The following is a 22,083-nucleotide window of genomic DNA, read 5'->3' as shown; positions in this document are numbered from 1 at the left end:
ATGGCCATAAAGTGAAATATGGGGAATATGAATGCAAACAAAAAGTCCAGCCCCTGACTGGACTAAGTGATCTCCAGAGGTGCCTTCCAACCTATTCTGTGAAATCAGGACAATGCTGTCAATTGCTGAAGGACAAGTCTCAATTGATTAGCAGAAATGCAGATGAAAATGTTTTCTGTGGACAATACAGAGGCTGAGCATATCTGAGGGAATAACCAAAAAATGAACAGGTTTAAGTTTTCCATGAGGAAAGCATATGTAACACTCTTGAAGTCCTACATCATGTAATACTCTTGAAATCCTCCTTTCCGGTATATTTCATATGCAAACTAATTATATGTTTATAAAATATATTAAACAATGGATGAATTCACATATATACATGCATATATATATGTGTAGTTATATGTGTGTGTGTATATATGCACTGTGATGTAACTATATTTATAGAAAGAAACCACAGTTTGACTCCAGGACACAACCGCAACACACAGTGCTGGCCCTGTTGTATTATAATGTTTGTCCTGTTGTATTAAACTAATGCAGAGGACAGCAGGTAAGCTCTCTCAGGCTCTGAGAGCATTTTAACCTTCCCACCCACCTCATCCAGTGGCAGATGAGCAAGGCTCATCTTTGTGCTTTCCTGTTTGTCTGTGCTGCATGATGTACTCCCAAAAGCCACAGCATGAGATGATGATGGAAAGGTTGCGGTGACCTGCTGTAACATCATGACCTCCAAAATGCAAGGATGTGTTTGACCTGCACACACAATGAATCTCAACCCAGCGCTGTGGAAAGAGACAAAACACGTGGGAGCTGTGGAGCAATGGAAACAGTATGGCTGTGGTCATCCCAAGCACAAACAAACAAACCAAAAACCACAGGGGACTGAAAGGCAATTTTAAATGTGAGAAGGTGTGGTATGAGAAATGTCCTTTTTCTTAAAATAGCACAAGAAGATCTTCCTTAGAAGTATTCTGTTCATTCAGAAGAACTGCAGATTCATGAAGGCAATGACCTTGAAGCCTCTGTTCAAGAGTACATCTCCTGAGGGCTCCATTTAGTGATTTATTGTGTATATTCTTCAAGTCCCTTTCTTCTTGTTCCCAAAAGGGCCTTAATGAGTAACAACACAACCCTTATGATGTTTGCAGTGGTGGGCAAAATCATGACTTGGCCTTTAGCTTGCTGTTGTTCCAGTCATTTTAAAGAAACTGCACTATTTCTTTTATTTTGTTGGTTTCTTTTGCCCCCAGCAGTGCACGTTCTGTTTACAGATGATTACAAAGCAGGGCATATAGCCCGTATACAGTTGCTGAAGTAATGATCTCTTTGTAAACTGGGCAGGATGGCAACTTCCACCTGGCGTGGGTGTGTGTGCTGGGTTCTGGGCTGGCCATGGTCCTCGTGTCCTCAAGCTTGGTGCTGGTGAGTGCTGTCTTTTGTTCAAAGAGCCCACAATGCTGCAGTAACCCAAATCTCACGCTTTTTCAAATACTGTTGAATTAAATATTTTGTATATGTATATAGATATGTAAAATCTCTCTTACAACCCAACTGGGGAGGCCGTTTTTGGCATTCATCCTAAGGCCAAATTCCGCTGCACATAACTTCTGTTGAGCTGTCTGGAGTGAGACCCATGGTGGCAGCCATGCAATTTACACTTGGTATGTGGTGTTTCTAGAATAAATATGAGTGGTAATTGTTGTAACGTGAGAATTTGGTTGTTTGGAAGGGGCCTGAGCCAAAGGCCATCAGGACATATGAAAACTACTGTTGGTTTTAGACTGACTTTTTAGCTGTGCTGTGTGGGTATTGCCTGCAGCCCAGTGCTTTTACAAGACTTCAAGACTAGAGCGTTGAGCCTCACTGCCAGGAACTGTTCTACTGTGCTCAGTTTAGTTACAGAAAAGCTATTAACAGCACAGGTGAAAGAAAAAGCAAATGTTTTCCTGAACTTCCCAAAAGTCTGGCTGCATGAGGAAAGGGGATTTTGCTGTGACACAGGAGGTAACTGGCCAATTTAGCAAAGTAAAGCTGTGCTGACTGAGCAAACACCGCAGACTCACAACCATCTGCTCCTCTGGTAACCTGTGTGCAGGACACAGGGCCTCAGCCTTGGGCTGCAGGGCTCAGAGCAGAAGTGAGCCAACTGTAGTCATCTTCTGTCCCTTCTCCATGCATGGCAACTGCTGAGAACACATTTTTGTGTTGCCAGGGGTTATGCTTGTACATGCATTATTAACTCTGGGAAATCTTGTTCGTGAGCAAGGTGAGATCTGGACTTCCAGACTGCATCCATATATGCATCTAGAAGTATATGAGTACAGGCTCTGCTAATTATTTTTTTCCTTTGCAGTTCTTTTGCCCAGCAGGTTCACCATCTGGCTTGCCTGAAATCATTGGATATTTGAATGGCACTTCTATTCAACATCTTTTTAACATCAAGACCTTCTTGGGGACCTTTGTCTCATGCGTGCTGGCTGTAGCCTCCGGGCTCTTCTGTGGTCTGGAAGGTCCCATGGTCCATTTGGGGTAAGAAATGCCAAAGTTAGAGCTATCAGGCAGTGAGACAGCTTTGCAATGTCTTGCTTGGTGGCAGTGATGGCTTAAAAACACCCTCATTGCATTAGCACCACTGGTGTTGTGTTGTCCCCTCCTTTTCACTAGCATGCCTAACCAAGCCACGCAGTAAAGAAAGCCATTTTTTCACTGTGTGTTTTAAACATTGGTTGGGTTTCTCTGTATGACTCTGAGTGGGGTTCAGTGAGTAGCTATCTGGTTAACTGATGAGGTAGCTTACAATGTACTGAGCAAGTGGGGAAGACTAGATTGGCAAAACTGCAGTTGGTTTTGTCCCTGAAAGCAACCTGTCCTGGAGCAATGTTGGCTGCTTCACATCTCATGGAATTGCTTCTACCTATGCAGTCAGTGTAAAAACAAAGGCAGGCCCAGGTGGTTACACACAAAATAGGCAACATCTTTGCAGCAAGGCGGTCTGTTTGGAGGAGAATACTGCTACATTTAATTACTGTTATTAAACCATATTTTGAGTGGAGATGGTGAAATTGGTCTTTTGTAGCGTGATGCAGATTACTTGTTGGCTAGTTCATCCTTCCTGGCTTTTGAAATTATTCATCCTTGAGGTTTGTTCTCTTTGCTGACCTGACCTCCCTTCTTCCTCACCCTTCTAATTCTCTGTTACTTTGTGGGTTTTTATTTATTTATTATTTATCTGAATAGAGGTGTTGCACCCTTGGGGGTGACTCAGATTCTCAAAAATAGGAGAGCATGCTTAGTCAGAGTAGCCACAAACCTTTCAGACAGATATTACCAAGCTTTAGTTCTCCCTTCAGGTTCTTTTGTTTTCTTTGCCTTCAGACCTCAGTCTCTAGGAGCTCAGAGACTGCAGCTGTGATGTTTTTCCTTTGTGCTAGGTTGGGAACAGTGATGCCTGAGCCAAAGAATGGAATCATATTTCCATGAAGAAATTCAGTGTGGTATTAACGTGATGCCTTTTCAAAACACAGGAACTAAGAGCTAATTTAACTTAATTTAATTGGAACTCTCTACCATTTTTATTAAACATAAACACACGCAAGTTGCTAAAAGCCTCTGAGAGACTCCTTAAGACCCCAAATTTAAGTCTTGTAGAAAAGACTTCCAAGATTATACATTGAATGGATTTTTCATTTCACTAAGGGTTTGTTTTATTTTTTTATTTTTTTCCTATTTAAATGTAGTTTGAAGTGCTGCCTGGGAACATACTGTAATAATTTAAATCATTACACATCTTCTGTCAGAAGCAGAGCTGTTCTGGCTGCTGTGGTCATTAACCTGGGGGCAGATGATTGAAATGATGGGCTGTAATCTGATGGGTCACCACACTTGGGCAGACGCTAACATGCAGTTCTTCAAAAGGCATTTCCCGATCAATCATCACAACACGCCTTGAAAAAAAAAAAGCCATTAAAGTCTCTCAGTTATGAATCTGAAAATCTTTAAGAGGTTCCTGCTTTTTGTCAACAGGACTTTGCATGTTTAAAAGATGTGCTCAAGTTTTTTCTTGTTTAAATCTGTTGAAGCCAATTTAGCTTTGCTGCTGCACACTGACTGAGGCTCTGTCCTCCCCTGCCTTCAGATGGGGCTGATTTATGAACAGTTTACTGAAGAGTGCTCTCAATTATACATTACTACTTTCAGGGCTATCCTGGGTTGTGGACTGAGCCAGCTGCAGTCGGACACACTTGGCATCCACCTTCCCTTCTTCACCAGGTTTCGAAATTCAGCTGACAAGTAAGTGATGGGCAGGGCATGGATAGGCATCCTGCAGGGCTCTCCCAAGCCCTTGGTGCTTCAAGGATACCCAGCATGCTGCCAGAGAGCCACTTACATCTCATGTGGGAATGGAAGTGCTGCTCCACTTCTCTTCTGGTCTTCCTGTTGTTTGTCACTTAGTAGTGGAAGAAAGCTCACCTTAATAAATCTAATCCTTCACAGATGGTTCTATCATATGCTTGTGGATATAAATGCACTAATACTGAAGACCTTTTTCCATTGCCTTCTTGGCTGAAAAAGGAAGAGTTTAAGAAATTAGAGAGTTTCAGCTATGAGCTTTATCCCCAAACTAAGAGTGTCAGCTCAGGGGAGAGGAAATGATGGGAATTCCACAATATGCACAGGAGGCCCTTAGTTTCCTTTCTGAGTTAAAACAAACAAAAAAAAGGTACATGATTGTGTCACTTGTTTTTTTTTTTTTAATCTGCCTCTTCTCTGCCCACATGTCTGCAAGGTGACTCTGGTAAGCTCTCTCTTGTGAACAACTCTACTGAAATTAATGAGATTAGTTCCCAGAAAAAGAAATTACAAACCAGCTTATATCTTCTGGATGGTATCTGTCTTGTAGTTATATAAAACACACAGACATGAAAGCTCAAGTAATACTGACTTTTCTAAAGCAAGGAAAAAAAGAAAGACTCATGTCTTAATTTCCTAAGATAAATATAGTGGTGATAGGTAAAAAGAAATCAAATGAATGGCAACTGTGAACTGTATGATGCTTGCAAATTAATAAAAAAAATCAGAGGAGGGAAGAATGGGATCCCCTTTGCCTTTATCATTTCAAGGGCAGTCATTTAAATAAATCAGAACAGCCTGATATAGCTGTAGGTGTCCTTGTTCACTGCAGGGGAGTTAGGCTAGATGGCCTTTAAAGGTCCCTTCCAACTCAGACAATTTATACGATTCTGTGATTTTTAGTTCCTGCTTGCAGGCAGGAACTATCCCCAGAAAGACACAGCGTGTTGAAATCCTCTTAACAAAAAGGATTATTTCTTACCAACAGAGTGACATTTCAGCCTAAGCAAGACACTGTTCCCTTTACAAAGATCACGATGATAAACTCCAACTCCTTGCTATCTTTGGAGTCGTTACGTAGGCTTGATGCCTCTCCCAGAACCACCACAGGGAGAGCAGTAATTCAGCCAGCAGGAGATGTGGAAGGATCCAAAGGCTTCCATCCAGCAGGCAGCTGTAAGAGATCTGCACAAGAGGTCTGATTTCATTATTAATAGTCACTGCTGGTGTGACACATGCACGTGCATATAACTGGAGCAGGAAGTGGGAGATGTCCAAGCAAATTTCCCCTAGCATTTACTGTGGTGTGCAGTACCTTTTGAATTCTTGACTGCTAAAAATAACGTCCCTGCACAGATAGTAAGTAAAAATGTGTGCACCAACAGTGTATAACTCTTCTAGTTGTGAAATACCAGATGTGTAACTCTTCTAGTTGTGAAATACCAGATGCCTATGTAACTTTGCTGGTGGACTCCTCCTCAGTCCATGGAGGAGAGGGACCTTGTAAGGACTTCAATACGTGAATCTCATAATCTTTTCCTTTTGTAACGTTTTCCTTTTTTTCCTGTCCATTGCCCTTATTGCCTCTCATCTTTGTGTTTACAAAATTTGCATATACCCTGGAGAAGTCAAAAGGACCACCTAATATAGTGTTCATATTTTCAGAAGTCCAGTCACATATATATATATATATATATATACACATACTTATTCCTGAGAACTTAGCATTTTAATACTCAAAATACTGGAGTATTTTTGTATAATTGTTAATGCTAGCAAGTACTGAACACACAGCATTTCTGCAAATCACCCCTGAGAGTCTCAGGGAGCACAGAGGATGCAAGTTTTATAAGCTGGTGAGTGCTAGTCATTCCTCTGTTATATGCGTCAGCAACAGCACAGAATCAATTGCAGAGGCTGCACTTAAATACATTTTTCCAATTGTACATTTGTTTCACACTCTTATTTCCTCTTTCTGTATCTTTCCCACTTTTCTGCATGCTGCAGCTGACCCCCACCTCTTTACAGCCTCCTACCAGGGAGCTGCAGAGAGCGATAAGGTCTCCCTTGGGCCTCATCTCCAGACTGAACAGTCACAGCTCCCTCAGCCATTCCCCATCAGACCTGTGCTCCAGACCCTTCACACCTTCATTGCCCTTCCCTGGACACTCTCCAGAGTCTCGATGTCTTTCTTGCAGAGAGGGGCCCAAAACTGAATGCAGTGCTTGAGGTGTGGCCTCGCCAGTCCTGAGTACAGAAGGATGATCACTTCCCTGCTCTTGCTGGTTGCACTGCATGAAATGTTAGGTCTGCTTTACATTAATTACACTGTTCAGCAATACTTCAGCATCTTGCTAGCATGGCATTGCATTTCTTGCGTGATATTCTATGACAGAGGATTTTTTCAAGACTGAAGATTGGGAAAGAGGAAAGTTATATGGTATAAAGGAAATTTGTGAATGAAATGTCATTTCTCTTTTCCTGCTGACTAAATCCCCTAAGAGTTCAGAGTGTGACTATGTAATATTTTACTACAGTGTGGATGTTGGTCATTGTTACTACTGGATTCTCATGTGTCCACCACAAGCCCCTGTATTGAAATCTGCCATGTATTATATTGTAGCTAAGCTGTCATGTAACCCCAGGAACTTGACTCAGGAGAATCAAATCTAAGACTAGATCTGAATTCAGAACCTAGAGATGAAAGGTGCTATAATAACCCCAGAATGAACCATTGGGTCTTTAAATTCAGTACAATATTTGAAATGAGACAATGTTTCTGGAAGTTTTCTTTGTTTTTTGTTTTGTTTTAGTTTTGGGTTTTTTGCTAGTTTGTTTTGGTTGTTGTTTTCAGTTATCCAAGTGTTTTCTCTACTACCTGTTGCAGGCGCAGCTTCATTACAGCTGGTGCAGGAGCAGGGATAGCTTCAGTATTTCGTGCCCCCATTGGAGGGCTCTTGTTCACGCTGGAGGAGGTGTCTTCCTTCTGGGACATCAGGCTGGCCTGGCAAACCTTCTTTTGTTGCTTGATGGCTACCTTCACCACGGATTTGCTGTCCTCTTCGCTCTATGGGTTTGTTTACAGAGGTCATTTTGGATTTTTTGAAGCAGAGAAAAGAATTCTGTTTTGGGTACGTACTGTGTGGATGTGGGAGGAATGAGATGCCGGGTTTTAGGTTTGTTTCTCTCAACATTATTCTTGGGGGAGTAGCAGGGAATTGGGACCGAGAAGGATGAAGGATAGTGTATGTGTGATTATCAGATCAGTGGACACAGGAACCTTCGTGCTTTATGTCTGGTAATCGCTTAGATACAAGACAGCTGTTTTGCTTTCCCTACTTAAGTAGAAAAGTGCATTTTATATTGTAGTACAAGATGTTTGATGACTTCTCCTTCTGTGGCTGGCTTGAGCTCTCATTTGTTGCTGCAGATATTGCTGTACTGTAGCCCTGTTCTTCTGTGCTTACAGATTCAACATTTAAAAACATTATCATTGTTTGTTCCTGGTTGCACAACAGAGGTGACCTTCAGCCTCGATTCCTTCCTGCATGACACAACGTTATGCTTTGAATTCTACCTTGTGTTCACCTAAAAATAGCTGTTTTTATTATGTCCTTCACTCACCTTCATTGCAAGGTGATTCAATGGGGATATGTGAGAAACAAGATTTTCAATCCTTGTTTGAATATTCTTTGTATTATAATGTGACTCGAAAGTCAATTAGAGGGATAAAAATAAAACCCTGGTCTCATGAATCCCAGTCCACATTCTGCTACTAAGTAACTTTTCTCCTAAGGTAATTCCCTGACCATTTTAATTGGTCTCTGTATTTCTTCTGATTTGTATCTCTTTAAAAGAGAACAAAACAAAACGAACAAACAGAGAACAACAACAACAAAAACAAAACAAATAAAACCAAAGAAATAAAGATATTTTTCATGTGTAGGTAATACCATGATTTGGAAAACAGGCAACTTTTTTCATATGTGCACTCTATGCAAAAGTATTTGAGGTCTATTTGCTTTACCACAGCTTTAGCTGGGGTAATGGGAAAAGATGTCAGTTTTCAGCTCAAATCCTTTCTGTGGACTAACTCACCATGCAGTCATATGAACAGTTGTAATGACACAACCAAGATGACATAAATTTGTGGCAGAAAGGTGAAACTAATTGAATAGGGAAGAACTCAGGCCTGCTGAAGACAGCTTTATTGTTGAAGCCAAAGGATTGTGTAATGGACAGCTGCACGTACAGAGAGTAGATTTACTTTGGTGACTGTTTTACAATAAATATAGCTCTTTCAACACTCCTTTCAAGACATTTTCAGAAAAGTGTGGTGGATTCTGTCTCCGATCTTCTTTTAGTGTCATTAGCAGGAAAAGCTAGCTGAAGTTATTATCAGTGTGACTTCTGTCAGGGTTGAATAGTTTTTGGCTCTCAAGTTGGTAGAGATAACTAGAAATATTTTCATTTCTGGGCTCAGGGGAAATTTTGCTGCTTTTATGTTTCATGGCATTAACCAACACAGTTTACAGTGGATAAACTCTAAGTTGAAAGCCTTTGGGCTTTGTTTCTCAAGAAAAATCTTTGTTTTCTTTATTTGCCTTCAACTAAGAATAATGTTACAAGAATAATTTATTGCACTCCAGAGCTTGAAATTTTCAGGAAGCTTCACTCTATTTTAATGTAGACCATTGGATATTTTGTAAAAGTGAAGACTGTTCTATAGCTAACAGATTTTCCTAATGGCTGGCCAAAGCCTGTGGCTGACACTATGACAAGAACACTATACCCTGCCACTACTTCCAATTGAGCTATTTCTTTCTAAATATCAATATCTTAAACAGTAAATCTCTTTAAATCCCTCAGAAAGGGTTGGATTTTGATGCAGCTGATGGTAAAAATAGTATCACTGAAGTTTTGGTTTTGTATGTACAATACATTCATATACAACTGTAGTCATGGTGAAAAGACAAGGTAAACTTACAGCCACTCCTGACTTCCTGTGAGTGCATCTCCTGGTGCTGAACTTCCAGAGGCTGGGAGTGAAAGCTGGGATTCTACCTTGCTCAGATCAGGTCTGCCAGTTTGCAGCACCCCATGGATCAGCTTTTCAGATCAGACTGCTTTTCGGCTCTGGCACTCTTTTCAGGTGGTGCCATCAGTGCTTAGTGCAGCCTTCTGGTGGACTTCTTCTAACTTTCCCTATTTGTAAGAAGAGGTATGAGAATAAGATTAAGGAAAAAGAGTAATAATAAGAAGAAAAAATAATTTGAGTAGGAGGACCTATGTGCTACTTCAAGCAATTCAAGGAAGGCTGCCAGTTTCTCCAATCAACTACTTCAGTATTATTCTAGTGCGGATTTTTTGCAGGCATTCCTTCACATGCGCCCCTACTTCTCTCTGCCAGTTAGTTTTTTTAATATTTCATGATATCTTACTCTGTCCAGATCCTAATCTTTTTTTTAAAAAACCAAACATGTATCTCGAAGCCTGGGCTAAGGAAATAATATTCTCACAGCTTTTAATAGACTGCCACCGATCTAATGACCCTTTTTTGTTGGCTGGAAGATAACATTAAAGCGTGTTTCTGCTCTAATCTTTGTTGCCTGTTGTGGAATCAAGCAGAAAATTCAATTACTATTTCAGCTGCCAGATTACATCCCACATTTGTGATCTGTTATTCTGTGAGTTGTTCCAGATCAGCATCAATTTTCAGCTGTACTTAGGGCTTAAAAATGCACTCAATTCACATGGAAGTAGGTTGATAATGAATCATAGAATCATAGAATCATAGAATGGTTTGGGTTGGAAGGGACTTTTAAGATCACCTAGCTCAAACCCCCTGCTATAGGCAGAGACACCTCCTTCTAGACCAGGTTGCTCAAAGCCCCATCCAGCCTGGCCTTGAATGCCTCCAGGGAGGAGACATCCACAGGCTCTCTGGGCAGCCTGTTCCAGTGTCTCACCACCATCACAGTAAGGGATTTCTTCCTAATATCTAGTCTAAGTTTACTTTCTTCCAGTTTAAAACCATTTCCCCTCATCCTGTCACTACATGCCCTTATAAATAGTTCCTACCCAGCTTTCCTGTCATGCCCCTTCAGATACTGGAAGGCTGCTGGAAGTTCTCCTTGGAGCCTTCTCTTCTCCAGGCTGAAGAGCCTCAGCTCACTCAGCATGGCCTCATAGGGAAGGTGCTGCAGCCCTCTGATCATCTTCGTGGCCCTCCTCTAGACCTGCTCCAACAACTCCCTGTCCTTCTTGTTTTGGGGGCTCCAGAACTGGATGCAGTACTCCAGGTGGGGTCTCAGAAGAGCAGAGTAGAGGGGCAGAATCACCTCCCTTGACCCATCGGTCATGCTTCTCTTGATGCAGCCCAGGATACGGTTGACCTTCTGGGCTGCAAGCACACATTGCCGGCTTATGTTGAATCTTTCATCAACCAACACCCCCAAATCCTTCCTCTCAGGGCCACTCTCAAGCATTCTCTGCCCAACCTATATCTGTGCTTGGGATTGCACCAACGTGGGTCAACTTTCCAAAATTATGAGGTAGGTATAGAAATTGTGAGCCAAGTTCTTGTCCAGTAGAATCTTTCAAACTGTTCATTCAGAGCATTATTTATTGTCATTATTTGGAGGTAACCTGAGGTGCTGAGTGTCTGTGGTAACTGTAGCACATCACAGAAGTTTCTGCTAGATTCATTACTATCTCTCAGGGAAAGATGGGCCCAAGAAAAGACTTCTGTCCTTAAATTACTACATTACTTGCTTGACTCCTTTACAGTCATTCAAGAATGAAAGTAACTGGCTATCTGTGATAATGACAGTGTCTACTTTCTGCCTCCACTGCTGTGAAGTATGTAAGAGTAGCACACTGCCTCATGTGAGACTGGCCTTAAATTAACTAGCTGCATCCCTAAAACACAAGGAAAGATTTATTTTTTTGTGTGTGTAGAAATTACTTTGTGGTGTCAAGTTTTGTGGGAGAGGGTGCAGTATTTCATGTCATTGGCAGGACGCTCAGAACATGTTTTCTCCTTCCTTCAACTCAGGTTAAGAATTTGCTGGACATGCACGTTTTGGCCTTCATTCCAGCCATCCTACTTGGAATGCTTGGAGGTCTTCTGGGAGCTCTCTTTGTTTCCCTAAATATAAAAATTAATAAGTTACGTATGCAGTTCTTTAATTCAATTCCAAAATCATCCCTTAGCAAAACAAACAAGCTGCTGGAAACTGTGCTTATTCTGGTAAGTAAATAATATGTTTCTCTTGATCATATAATGTTTACAATGGCTAATTAGGGCAAGTCATAAGTTGACAGGATGGAAAAGTGAATCTGACGGAATCTGACCTGCAGGTGCTTGACCTAATGTACAATGGTGTAGAAGAAACAGATGAGTTTCCAGAGGATGTATAGGTAGCGAAGAAAGAAGAAACATTTTCTTTTTTTTCCCCTAATACTTGAAGTATGTTACCCTCATGATCTCCTGCAGGGTTTAGAAGTTGTGGATAGATACAGACAACTTTCTGGACCTAGTTGTGTATCTGGAGTCTGTTATCCCTAGTTGTTACCGACGGAGGCTGGCTTGGAGTCTCAGATATTGCGATAAACCATGATGGTGTCATTTTACCTCTAGGCTTGTTTGACGTATCTTGTGGGGTGTCATCAGAACAAAAAGCATATAGATAAAAGGTTTCCATGTTTTTGATGTTTTCATCATTTTCTGCTTTATGGTTTAGTTATAACTTAAGTATGTTATTAAGTATGAAGGGGAGAATTCTTCAAAGCTTTTCTGCTACACATCCAGTAAATATCACAGTTGGGTTACTCTGTAAGTTCCTCTAGTGAATACCTGCTTGTCATAATTTTTCCTTCTCCACTTTTAAGTATGTTTTTTGAGGAGTTTCTGACCTGAAGTGTTGAGATAGCCTTTCTTTGTGAATATTAGTGCATGCTGAAGATCTTTTCTTCTGCCATCTCTTAGGCAGATTTAACAACATGTTTTTTGAGCATAACTTACTTTTTTTATGAGCAGACTCCTGTATTTCCTGCTCTCTTGGAGAGAGGGGTATTCAATTGTAGATCAGTGGGGGTGGCCATATCGGTGTTCTCTCCCATCAGCCCAGGCATGACTTAAGTAGCCTCTGCTCTGAGACCACGGTAAGACACAAGCTTCAGGCAATGCAGTCAGCTTGCATTAGCCGCCTAGATGATACTGGTAGAAAACAGTATTTTAAATACTAGAAGGGAAGCTTTTAGAGCTAGTAGTGTGGATAACCAAAAATTCAGGCATGTGGTCAAGTCTCTGCATGTTATAGCATTCGTTTTCTCCATAGATGGTACAGAGGTGTGTACATTTCCCAGAAGCTGCAACTTTTTCCTCTCATTCAGGTCGGGAAGTGTGCATTTCATTTAGTCCTTGAAAACTTTGTGTGCTGTGGCAACTTGGATTCTTCTCTTCTGCTGAGCTCTTCTTGTCACTCACAGCACCTTCCTTCTTCTTTGGCACAAGACAGGGGAAATCTGAGCTCCTTTAGGAGGAAGAGAAGAGGAAGAGGGATCTGCAGTGTGCTTCCAGCACAGAAGCATGGCCATAGCATCGATGATAACTGGATTTTAGCTCCTCTTAGTGGCAGGATGCAGTTTTTCATCTTGGAGCTGTGTTCGTACAATATCTTGCTGAGGTGAGGAAGCTCAAGTGAAGCTTTTTGCTTCCATGTTTGAAGGAACAGATAAAGTAGAAAGGGAAAATGACTTTTATTGCTTCAGGGAGCACCCTTCCTCTGGCCATCTCTGTCTACTCTCCTACTAATTTGCTTTCATGTCTTTTGGTGGAGTCAGGTCTTTGTGCTGTCAAGCACTGCAGTGATAAACACTGATAAAAATCCCTGAACACTGAGATTTCAGTCAGCAGAATGAAGAGCAGAGTCCCTTGTGTGAATCCCGTTAGTCCTGTGTAAATGAACCTGTGAAAGGTCAGACTTATAATAATAATTAATATTTTAACAATTTGGAGATAGAACTCTCCATTTGACAGCCACTTCCCCTACTATTGAGAAAGGTTTGGCTTTCTCAGAATACATTATAAAAACCTTGCATAAGCTACTTAGGCACGGAAAATCATACAGTTCCTTATTGCTTGTTGGAACAACGACGAAGAACAAGACAAAAAAAAAAAACAAATCAAGAAACTTGCCACAGCAGAAGCCAGCAAGACTGTTTGTTAGAAGATACTGTAGGATTAAACTTAAGATCAATTAGCAAAGATTTAGTATCAGACATAAAGAAAATGCCTATTTCACACTGCTTGGGAGTGTCTCCTTACTGACTCCAAAAGCTGATGGAGTGGTGAGTGAGCACCTTGCCAGATGACAGCTGAAACTGCAAGAACAGCATGTGTTCTGTGGGCTATAGTGCTTACAAAAGCTTTGCCATTTATATATTTTGTCTTCATTCTTTTAATTAACAAACAAAAACAAAACATAAACATACTGCTTTTTTTACATTGATTTTATGGCATGAACTCTTATTCAGACTGTTTTCTTTTTTATTAGCCCTAGGAGATCTTGCTCAGGTCACACTCCTTATTTTATTATAACTTGGCAAAAAATCAGCAAGAAAGAAACTGTTTGATCTGAGAAAAAAACAATACAGTTCTTTTTTTGTATAATTATATTATTTTTCTTTCATAAACTCACATAATTGTGCAACTGAAAGAAACTATGTCACAGTGACTTTAACCAAAAATAATCTTGTATAAACCAGTCTGTGTTTAAACTTGGCGAGGACCCACCATGGTATCTTCTACACCCACAACATAACCCGGAGTACCATTCCTTTGACTGGAATTGAATATCTAATCTTCAGCCCATAGATTAGGCAGAGCTGTCTTCCTAACTGCCCTTCTGCCCCTTGGCCTGTGTTTTCTTCTCTTCAATTCATCACCTTGCTCTCTGTGAGGAAATCGTGGTGTAGATAATGCTTTGCCAAGAATCTGGCAGTTATCTTTCGTTTTCCTTTTTCTTTTTTTTTTCTTTTTTAAAAATCTCATTGACTAATGCTTCTGTTCCAAAAGCTTAGTGCTACCATGGGCAGGATGAACAATTTCAGGATAGGTACATATGTATATATATATAGAGCTTTCAAAACTTTAAATGGTTACTTGAGAGGATACTTTTTTTTCTATTGAGCTGTGAAGATAGGCTACTGCTTTAAATCTCTGGCCTCTGGCTCTGCTCTAGCTGTCCTAGCTGCCATTTAAGTTTGGGACTTGGGCAAAAATTTGACCTGGGTTTGAACTGTTCCAGTGTTAAGCTTTCAGAAATAGAGCCTGATCTAAGCTTCATGAGGACCGAACTGCTCCCAGTTTCACCTATCTGCCCATCAGCGCTCTGCTCATAAGCTTATAATCTCGGAGATATGATTCTCTGACAAATGGTCACAATCACACGTGGTTGAATCTCAGACCTTGTCTAAACACACTGCCTGAGTTGTTTTATAACAATCCACAGTGTGTGAAACCTTGTGTTTGCTGAAGTTATTAATATGACCATGTGTTCCATTAATTTCTCTCTACATGCCTACTTCATTTTTTCTAAATCTTTTTCTTGGAGGGAGTTTATCTTCATTTCCTAAGATAGGTAAATTAATCTAAACTAAGAACCTAACATTATTTTTGAATTAGAAATTAAAAATAGATATAATCAAAGTAGAGTCCTGCCATGCAAACTCTTGCCTTACTTTTGGTGAATGCAAAGCAGGCAGTGAACGCACTTTCTGCTATGTTGCATTTCAAACATTTTAGGTATCATTCATGTTTTCTTCAAGATAGGTATATTAAATGCTAACAGGAGTGCTTGATAGAGAGTCTTAATCAGTTTCAATTGGATTTCCTGAGTTTTTGCTGCATAGTATGCAATCTGCTGAGCTATTATACTTGCCTATTATTCATAGCATGTCTAGGAACTTCTTTCTGGTGGTTGCCTGAATAATTGTTCTTCTATAACTTTCTTCTTATTAGATAATGAAAGCATTACATTCATAAGTTAAGAGTCAAGCCTTTATTTGTTCATACTATACTGAGAACTATAAATTTGCAAAAATCAGGAAGTAATTTAAATGGAGGCAGTGGATTGTTTTCAACACACAGCATAATTTTAAGTACCAACCAGAATATGAGGTCCTTAATGAAAGACACTTAGATCCCACACCTTGCATGGACACATCTCCACCAGCAGCTGTGGTGTGTGACAAAGGGGCTGAGCACAGGGTGAGCATCCAGCTCAGGAGGTGGCTGTGGCTTTTAGATAACTACAGGTGTGGAAACCATCTCGTAAGTCACAATGGAACAGGCTGCCCAGGGAGGTGGTGGAGTTGCTGTCCCGGGAGGTGTTCACAAACAGTGTGGATGTGGCACTGAGGGCTGTGGTTAGTGGGCATGGTGGAGATGGCTTGGTGGTTGCACTAAGGGATCTTAGTGGACTTTTCCAACCTTAATGATTCTGCGGTTTAATGGAGTTAGTGTCTGAAACTAGATGGGTGAATCTGGGCCTTGCTGGTTGTTTATGGGCAAATACTGTTCTTCTGGGGTATGTGGGCAAGATCTGAATGACAACATTGGTAACTGTAGGCGCTAGTGATTTTTAGAAAATTTTCTTTCTGTTATTCTCTGTTTCTACATCTTATAATAATTTGTTTTCTTATTTTAATACCTGCAGATATGTACTTCGACTCTAACAGTATATTTGCCGTATTTCTTTCCCTGCACTCCTGTCGCGAGTGTGAGAAACTACCAGCTGAGGAACAACACGGAAATGTAAGTGGGGAGAGTCACCAGGAGCTCTTACAATAGATTACAATTAATAAGCAAATTAATATGTAATTGAAATTTCAATTAATGTGTAAATACAATTCATCACGATTTCTCTCAGTTTTCACAAGAATTTGGGATGGAAAAATTCAGAGGCACAACAAAATTGATTGTTTAAAAGGAATTCATCCAGAGACAAGAATCATGCTTAATCTATTGATCACTGAGATTTAATCACAGAAACTTTTCCAGTGAGAAGCATTTTCTGGCATGTCAAATTAAAGAAATAAGAGAAATTAAAAAATAAAAGAGAAAAAAGATGGAAAGGGCCTGAAACATGGCTGTATGCATCACCCAAGCAAATTTCCAATCTAGAATACTACTTTTGCTTTAAAACATGTATAATCCTTGTCTAAAAGTAGATATGCCTATAGGATACAGAGTGAGCTTTTACTGGAAAGCTGTAACTGAGAAAAACAGTGGTTATTCTCATCTTCAGCCAGCTGCCCGTGGAACATGACTTGATCAATCATCAATATAAGAGCATGTAACAAGTGCACCAGAGATGCATGCCAGCACAGCACAAACTGTAAGAAGGGTACTTAAAATTACAAACTTTATCTTAATAAACACACAGAGCATATATAATTGAATAGTTAGCAATTTTATTGGTGATACAGTTGAAGAGATCCTTAAGCTTGATACAGGTTTTGAAATGCAGGTATCTTTCTTGAGAAATACATATCAAATGATAGTTTGATTTCACAGTCATTGCAAGTGGTCACTGCCAACATGTAGCTTTACACGTCCTCCTTCCACGTGGGCAGTAAGCTACATATTGCATAATATGAACAGTAAGTGTTGAATAACTTGCCTCTGACGACTGAACTCTGAAGAGCTTATTTAAGTACATGAAAAGCAGCCATACCTCTCCATCCCTGCCAACAATTCTTGATTATCACTTGACTTGCAATACCTTGTTTAGCGTTGTCAGCTGTAGTACATATTTCTAAACTCGTTATAAAGATATCTTTGTCACCTGCTTAGTACCAGACTGAGTGACTATGGTTTTTCTGCATGGCTACAGGAAAAGACTTTTCCTCACCCCAACATCCTTTTTTATTTCAAGAACTAAATGCTTCCAAAATGTTATTTTTCAAAACAAAACTGTTTTTGCTCTAAAGGAAAAGCTTCTGAAACCACGAAAATTTCATGGCTTTTTTTGTCCGTCTCTGAATCAAAAATAGTCAGACTAATCCAACCTAGAGGCTAAACTGTCTTAGTGTCAGTTTTTCATTTGGTGTGGCTGTGAGTTTTAAAGAGTTGAAACTGAATAGACCTGAAGGGAATTAAGCACCAAATTGTAATGGACTCTGCAAGGTCATGCATCTGCTGAAGGTAGTGGTAATGCTTCCAGTGAGTCTGTAATAATGTATAAGACCAAACATGGAAAAGAATCTTGTTTGTTATTCTCCCAGTCTTAGAAACTTTAAATGAGAATTAGCATTTTAATCAGGATCAATTAGATTTGTCTTAAATTAAAATGAAATGTTTAATCACTTACCTTTGAATATCCATCAGGTAAGTCATAGGCACCCTGGCTATCTTAAGACATCCATTAAGAACCATATAGCAACAATAACAAAAAAATAAGATTTTTGTCTTTTGTACCAATCCAACTCTTTATGTGAAGTGTATGGTGGTTTGGTTCTAAAGCCTGCTTGTTTGTTTTAAACCATAACAGTGTAACAGCTGCTGGTCCAGATGGGACTATAGTGTCTGTGCCAGTATTCACCATGTTTCCTTCTATCATAGCTTATCCTCATGAATTTGTGTTGGAACTGTGCTTTCAGGAGAGCTTTTGTAGCACTTCCTGCAGCCTTTAATATTGCTAGGTGAAAACAGGTGGAACAGGAGGTTGTGAGGAGGCAGAATGAGGTAAAGCAGCAAACAGGTCCTGGCAGAGCCCATGCAGCATGCCAGTGCTGTCCTCCCATCTGCACCAGGGGTAAATGTGTCTCTGCTAAATATACTGAATCAAATGGAGTCAGCGGGACAAAAGCCTGCGTGTAAACAAGTCCCACATCTTTGTTCTTTGTGCTTTATTCTTCCTGCTCAACCATGTGCTTTAACTGTAAAAAGCCTTCTTCTGTCATTTCTCTATTCTATTTTGGCATTGCTGCAAGTATCAAATTAACTCTGAGATGTGCTTGTTTTCATTTGCACTCCTTTACCAGTAGAAAAGGCGTAATTTGCATAGAACTTGAAGTTTTGCTATAAGTGAGTTACACAATCATCTGATTTCTCAAGCAGGATGGAGTAAATAAGTTTAATTTTTTTTTTTAATTGACCATCACAAATTTGAAATGTATTCTTTGAAGGTTGGATTAATGTAAAAAGCAAACACAAGATTGGGAAAGTATCTTGTGTTGCTTTGGTTGCCAATCCATGGTCTGGAAAAAATTTCCTTTTGCTAGCTGCTGGCTGCGTTTTAAGTTTCCCTTGTAGTTCTGCTCAGGGATCAGGTGGGTTAAATACCATGGATCTCCGTCTCTCTGTTCCAGGAACAGAGTTCATGTTGTTACTGTTTGGGTTGCGGTGATGTCTAAAACATGCTGGATTCTTACCAGACTTGGAGAAGGAAGTCTGTACCTGTCTGGGAGGGACAATTGCTCAAGATGACAGAGGTTGAGCAAGTGTTGAGGAATAGCAGGGCTGTACTGGAAGGCTGGTCATGGTCAACATGATAACTGATGTCTCAAGCTGCAAGTTTTCCAGTGATGAAATAAATAGTGCCAGGACTTAGCAAATTAAAGCACTGAGAATGTGCTGGGCAAACACCTTTTAATGTGTGGGAACCTTGTACTCCTTCTGATCTCTCCTTCTGGCTCTCTCATGCAAAAATGGTCCATTGGTAGACGTGACTGTGAGATTGGGGTGCTGTGCTTGCCCACAGGAATAAATGTTCATCAGGAGTGACAAATCTCTGATCTGATCCCATTTGGCAGAGTTACAATAGTACAAGGAGACTGTGGGCAAGGTGGGCATTTAAACAGATTTTTTTTTTCTCTTCTCAATTTTAGTCAGTGCAATGTGATTCCTGGTTCTGTAATTATTATTTTTTTAACAACACAAGGTTTGTGCAGAGAAATATGAAGAAAAATTTACCAAGTTAGTCAGTTCAATACAATGAATCATAAACAGATCCAGTAAACTAGATTTATTAGTTAATTAAAAAAACTTAATTGGTGTATGTAGGGGAAAGTAGGCTTTTTGTCTAGAATTTGTACTTAATAGTCACATTCTTTGCAGGTACTGAGGTAATTTATATTTGCTAATTTAATAGTTTTTGTTTGTTTTTAATATTTAAGCATAAATCAATTCAAGAGGGAAATTTCAGCGTACAGTTGTTCACCAAACACATCATGGACTGGTCCAGATGGAGTCAGATATTCTAATCAAACCTTCAATCAAGGTAAGGAGTGCCAAGTGAGCGATACCTGGGAACAATAACAACAAATAAATGTAGCTGAAAGTGACATCCAAATATATTTACTCATAATATAGGGTATTTTTTGTTTATTTATTTTTGTTTTTGTTTTACAAAATGAAGTAGTGCTCCCCTTTAATGTATAGGAACTTAAATCCATACTTGAGCCAAATATCCTGGTAAGCTTCTGAATTATTGCCTCTGAAAGGGATGAGGAAAGAGTGCTGCTGAAGTGGTACAGTTCCCTTTCTTTGTCTCCACTGGCTGCTGTTTCTTCTCATTTAGACCAAAATTAACATCATACTTAGCAGACCAGAAAGAACAAATCATGTTCCTCGTTTTCCTGAAAATGCTTCATGTGCTGAACTTCTCATTTGATCTCAAATCAGTTAGTCTATGTATTTTGCTGAGTTGTTATTGGGTTTAGCCAAATGAGAACTGATACAACTCATACTTTTTATGAAGGATCCTTCTATTGTTTTGTATCTCCTCACATCTCTTCCTCTGTGTTGCAGCTGCTGCTCTTCTGGTTGAAAATGGGAAGCAAGGGATCGCATATCTTTTTAAACGTGGGACTCATGAAGAATTTGGATACACATCTCTCTGCACTGCTTTGGCATTTTACTTTGTCCTCAGCTGCTGGACTGCAGGTTCAGCTGTTGCCAGTGGCCTGGTTATCCCAATGCTGTAAGCTTCATTCATCTTGGTTTGCAATGTCTGTGCAAAAGGCATGTGTTAAGTAGCAACAACCTGAATTGTAAGCTGAATGCTTGGTGACAGCAAAGCTACAATTGCCTGGAGGAGGTTGTATAGGTGGAACAGGATGGTTTGCTTGGAACGAGAGACTAAAATTGTGAAAAAGAATGAAAAAAAGTCATCCAAGAATAGTTGTGGAAGGATGATAGCCAAAACTGTATACTTTCCAAGTATAGATCCCTTGAATCCTCTGGGTTCCCAGGGAGAGTCTAGGCTTCTGGCTTCATCTCTGTAACTGCAGAAATGCGGGTCCAGATCCAGACTTTTCATCTGTTTCCTATGCACATAACAGCATGAATCTTAATCTTGGACATCATCACCCTAGACTTTGGAGAAAACTACACATAGGTCTTTTGTTGTTGTTTTTAGAAAGCTATGGTAGACTAGAGCAGAGTTCTCGCAGTAATGCTGAGAGGTTTGATGTGCATACTGAAGTGTTTAGCAAGTAGACAGCCATGGATGGAGGGTGGATATCAGGCATAATGCAGTTCTAATACTGAGAAAATTCTAAAATGAAATTTGTGTGTGCAACTGCCTGTCTTTTCCATACCCCTCTTTTTTCCTCCTATTCTTCACAGACTGCTGTCTAATTATTTTAATTATGTTATAATTACTGAAACGTGGCATAGTTTGCTTGATGGATACTGACAGTCAAGACTTTCAGCCAGCGACCTAATTTTTGTACTCACTTTTCAGTTACTGAAACTGTATCCATCAATAAAATCAATAAATTTTATGAATAAACAGGGAAAAAAATAGAAATGGTGTAAGATGATGCTCCTCAAATCAGATAATATATATCATATATGTGATATGATATATATAATAGTTCACAATTTCTGGAAGGTGAATGTCTACAAATCCAGTTCACAGACTGAAACTTGGATCTGTATATTTAATTGCATATGGAATAAAATGCCGTGTCTCACCCCAGCAATTACATGTTCAGCTGTGCTAAATTTTTTGTTCTTCAGTGTAGCATATGGTTAGTTTGACGACTCCTGCATTCTCTTCACAGCTTCATTCCTGGGTAGCTTTACACAGGTCATTAATACCTAGTACTTCATTATGCTCATTTGGTATGTTGCTGTAGTATTTTACTTGCCAGGTTTATGGGGCACAGGTAGACTTAGTTTTAAGAAATTGTATAAGGCTGGACCTCTGGAAGTGACAGAAATAGCCGAGTGTGTACATCTGTAACCTGCACTTTTGACTATATTCCTGCAAGGTCCATTCTCATTTGTCCATTGGTCATTGAACAAGGCATGCTGATAGTTCTTTATCTACAAAATATGGTAAATTTAGCAATTTCGTGCTATTGATTAGGACTAAGTGATCATTCATAATAACTAAGGATGTTAGAGCTATTCTGGGGAGAGGAGTTATTGCAGAAGCCACCGATTAAATCTGGGACTAACAGATCACTAGATGCACTTCTGTGAAACAGAATCACTGGAAAAAGGGCTGCTTTTCATTTTCTTCTTGCATGCAGGTACACAGGAGCTTTGTATGGCAGGATAATTGGTTTGATCCTTGTTTCCATTTTTGGTGTTCAAACTAATGAATATGGAGCATGGATTGATCCGGGTCTCTTTGCTGCCATTGGAGCTGCCTCCTTTTTCAGTGGTGTATCAAGACTAACCATTTCCCTCACTGTTATCATGGT

At 39.9% G+C, this 22,083-nt stretch overlaps 1 protein-coding gene across 1 annotated transcript in view; it reads left to right on the top strand.

The window, feature by feature from the left end:
* The window catches only part of LOC136059227 (chloride channel protein C-like), a 75,149-nt gene that overhangs the window by 2,415 nt on the left and 50,651 nt on the right, over window positions 1-22,083 (top strand). Inside the window, exons 3-11 of the mRNA XM_065753251.1 lie at window positions 1,348-1,428; window positions 2,360-2,535; window positions 4,204-4,296; window positions 7,244-7,487; window positions 11,414-11,608; window positions 16,080-16,177; window positions 19,543-19,646; window positions 20,177-20,348; window positions 21,910-22,081. Of these exons, the coding sequence (XP_065609323.1) occupies window positions 1,348-1,428; window positions 2,360-2,535; window positions 4,204-4,296; window positions 7,244-7,487; window positions 11,414-11,608; window positions 16,080-16,177; window positions 19,543-19,646; window positions 20,177-20,348; window positions 21,910-22,081 (1,335 nt within the window). The remainder of the gene's footprint in view (window positions 1-1,347; window positions 1,429-2,359; window positions 2,536-4,203; window positions 4,297-7,243; window positions 7,488-11,413; window positions 11,609-16,079; window positions 16,178-19,542; window positions 19,647-20,176; window positions 20,349-21,909; window positions 22,082-22,083) is intronic.

Source organism: Cyrtonyx montezumae, unplaced genomic scaffold, assembly GCF_038088225.1.
Source record: "Cyrtonyx montezumae isolate F1298 unplaced genomic scaffold, pur_monq_1.0 scaffold_8, whole genome shotgun sequence".
Lineage (NCBI taxonomy): Eukaryota > Metazoa > Chordata > Aves > Galliformes > Odontophoridae > Cyrtonyx > Cyrtonyx montezumae.
This window is presented reverse-complemented; position numbering and strand designations above follow the sequence as displayed.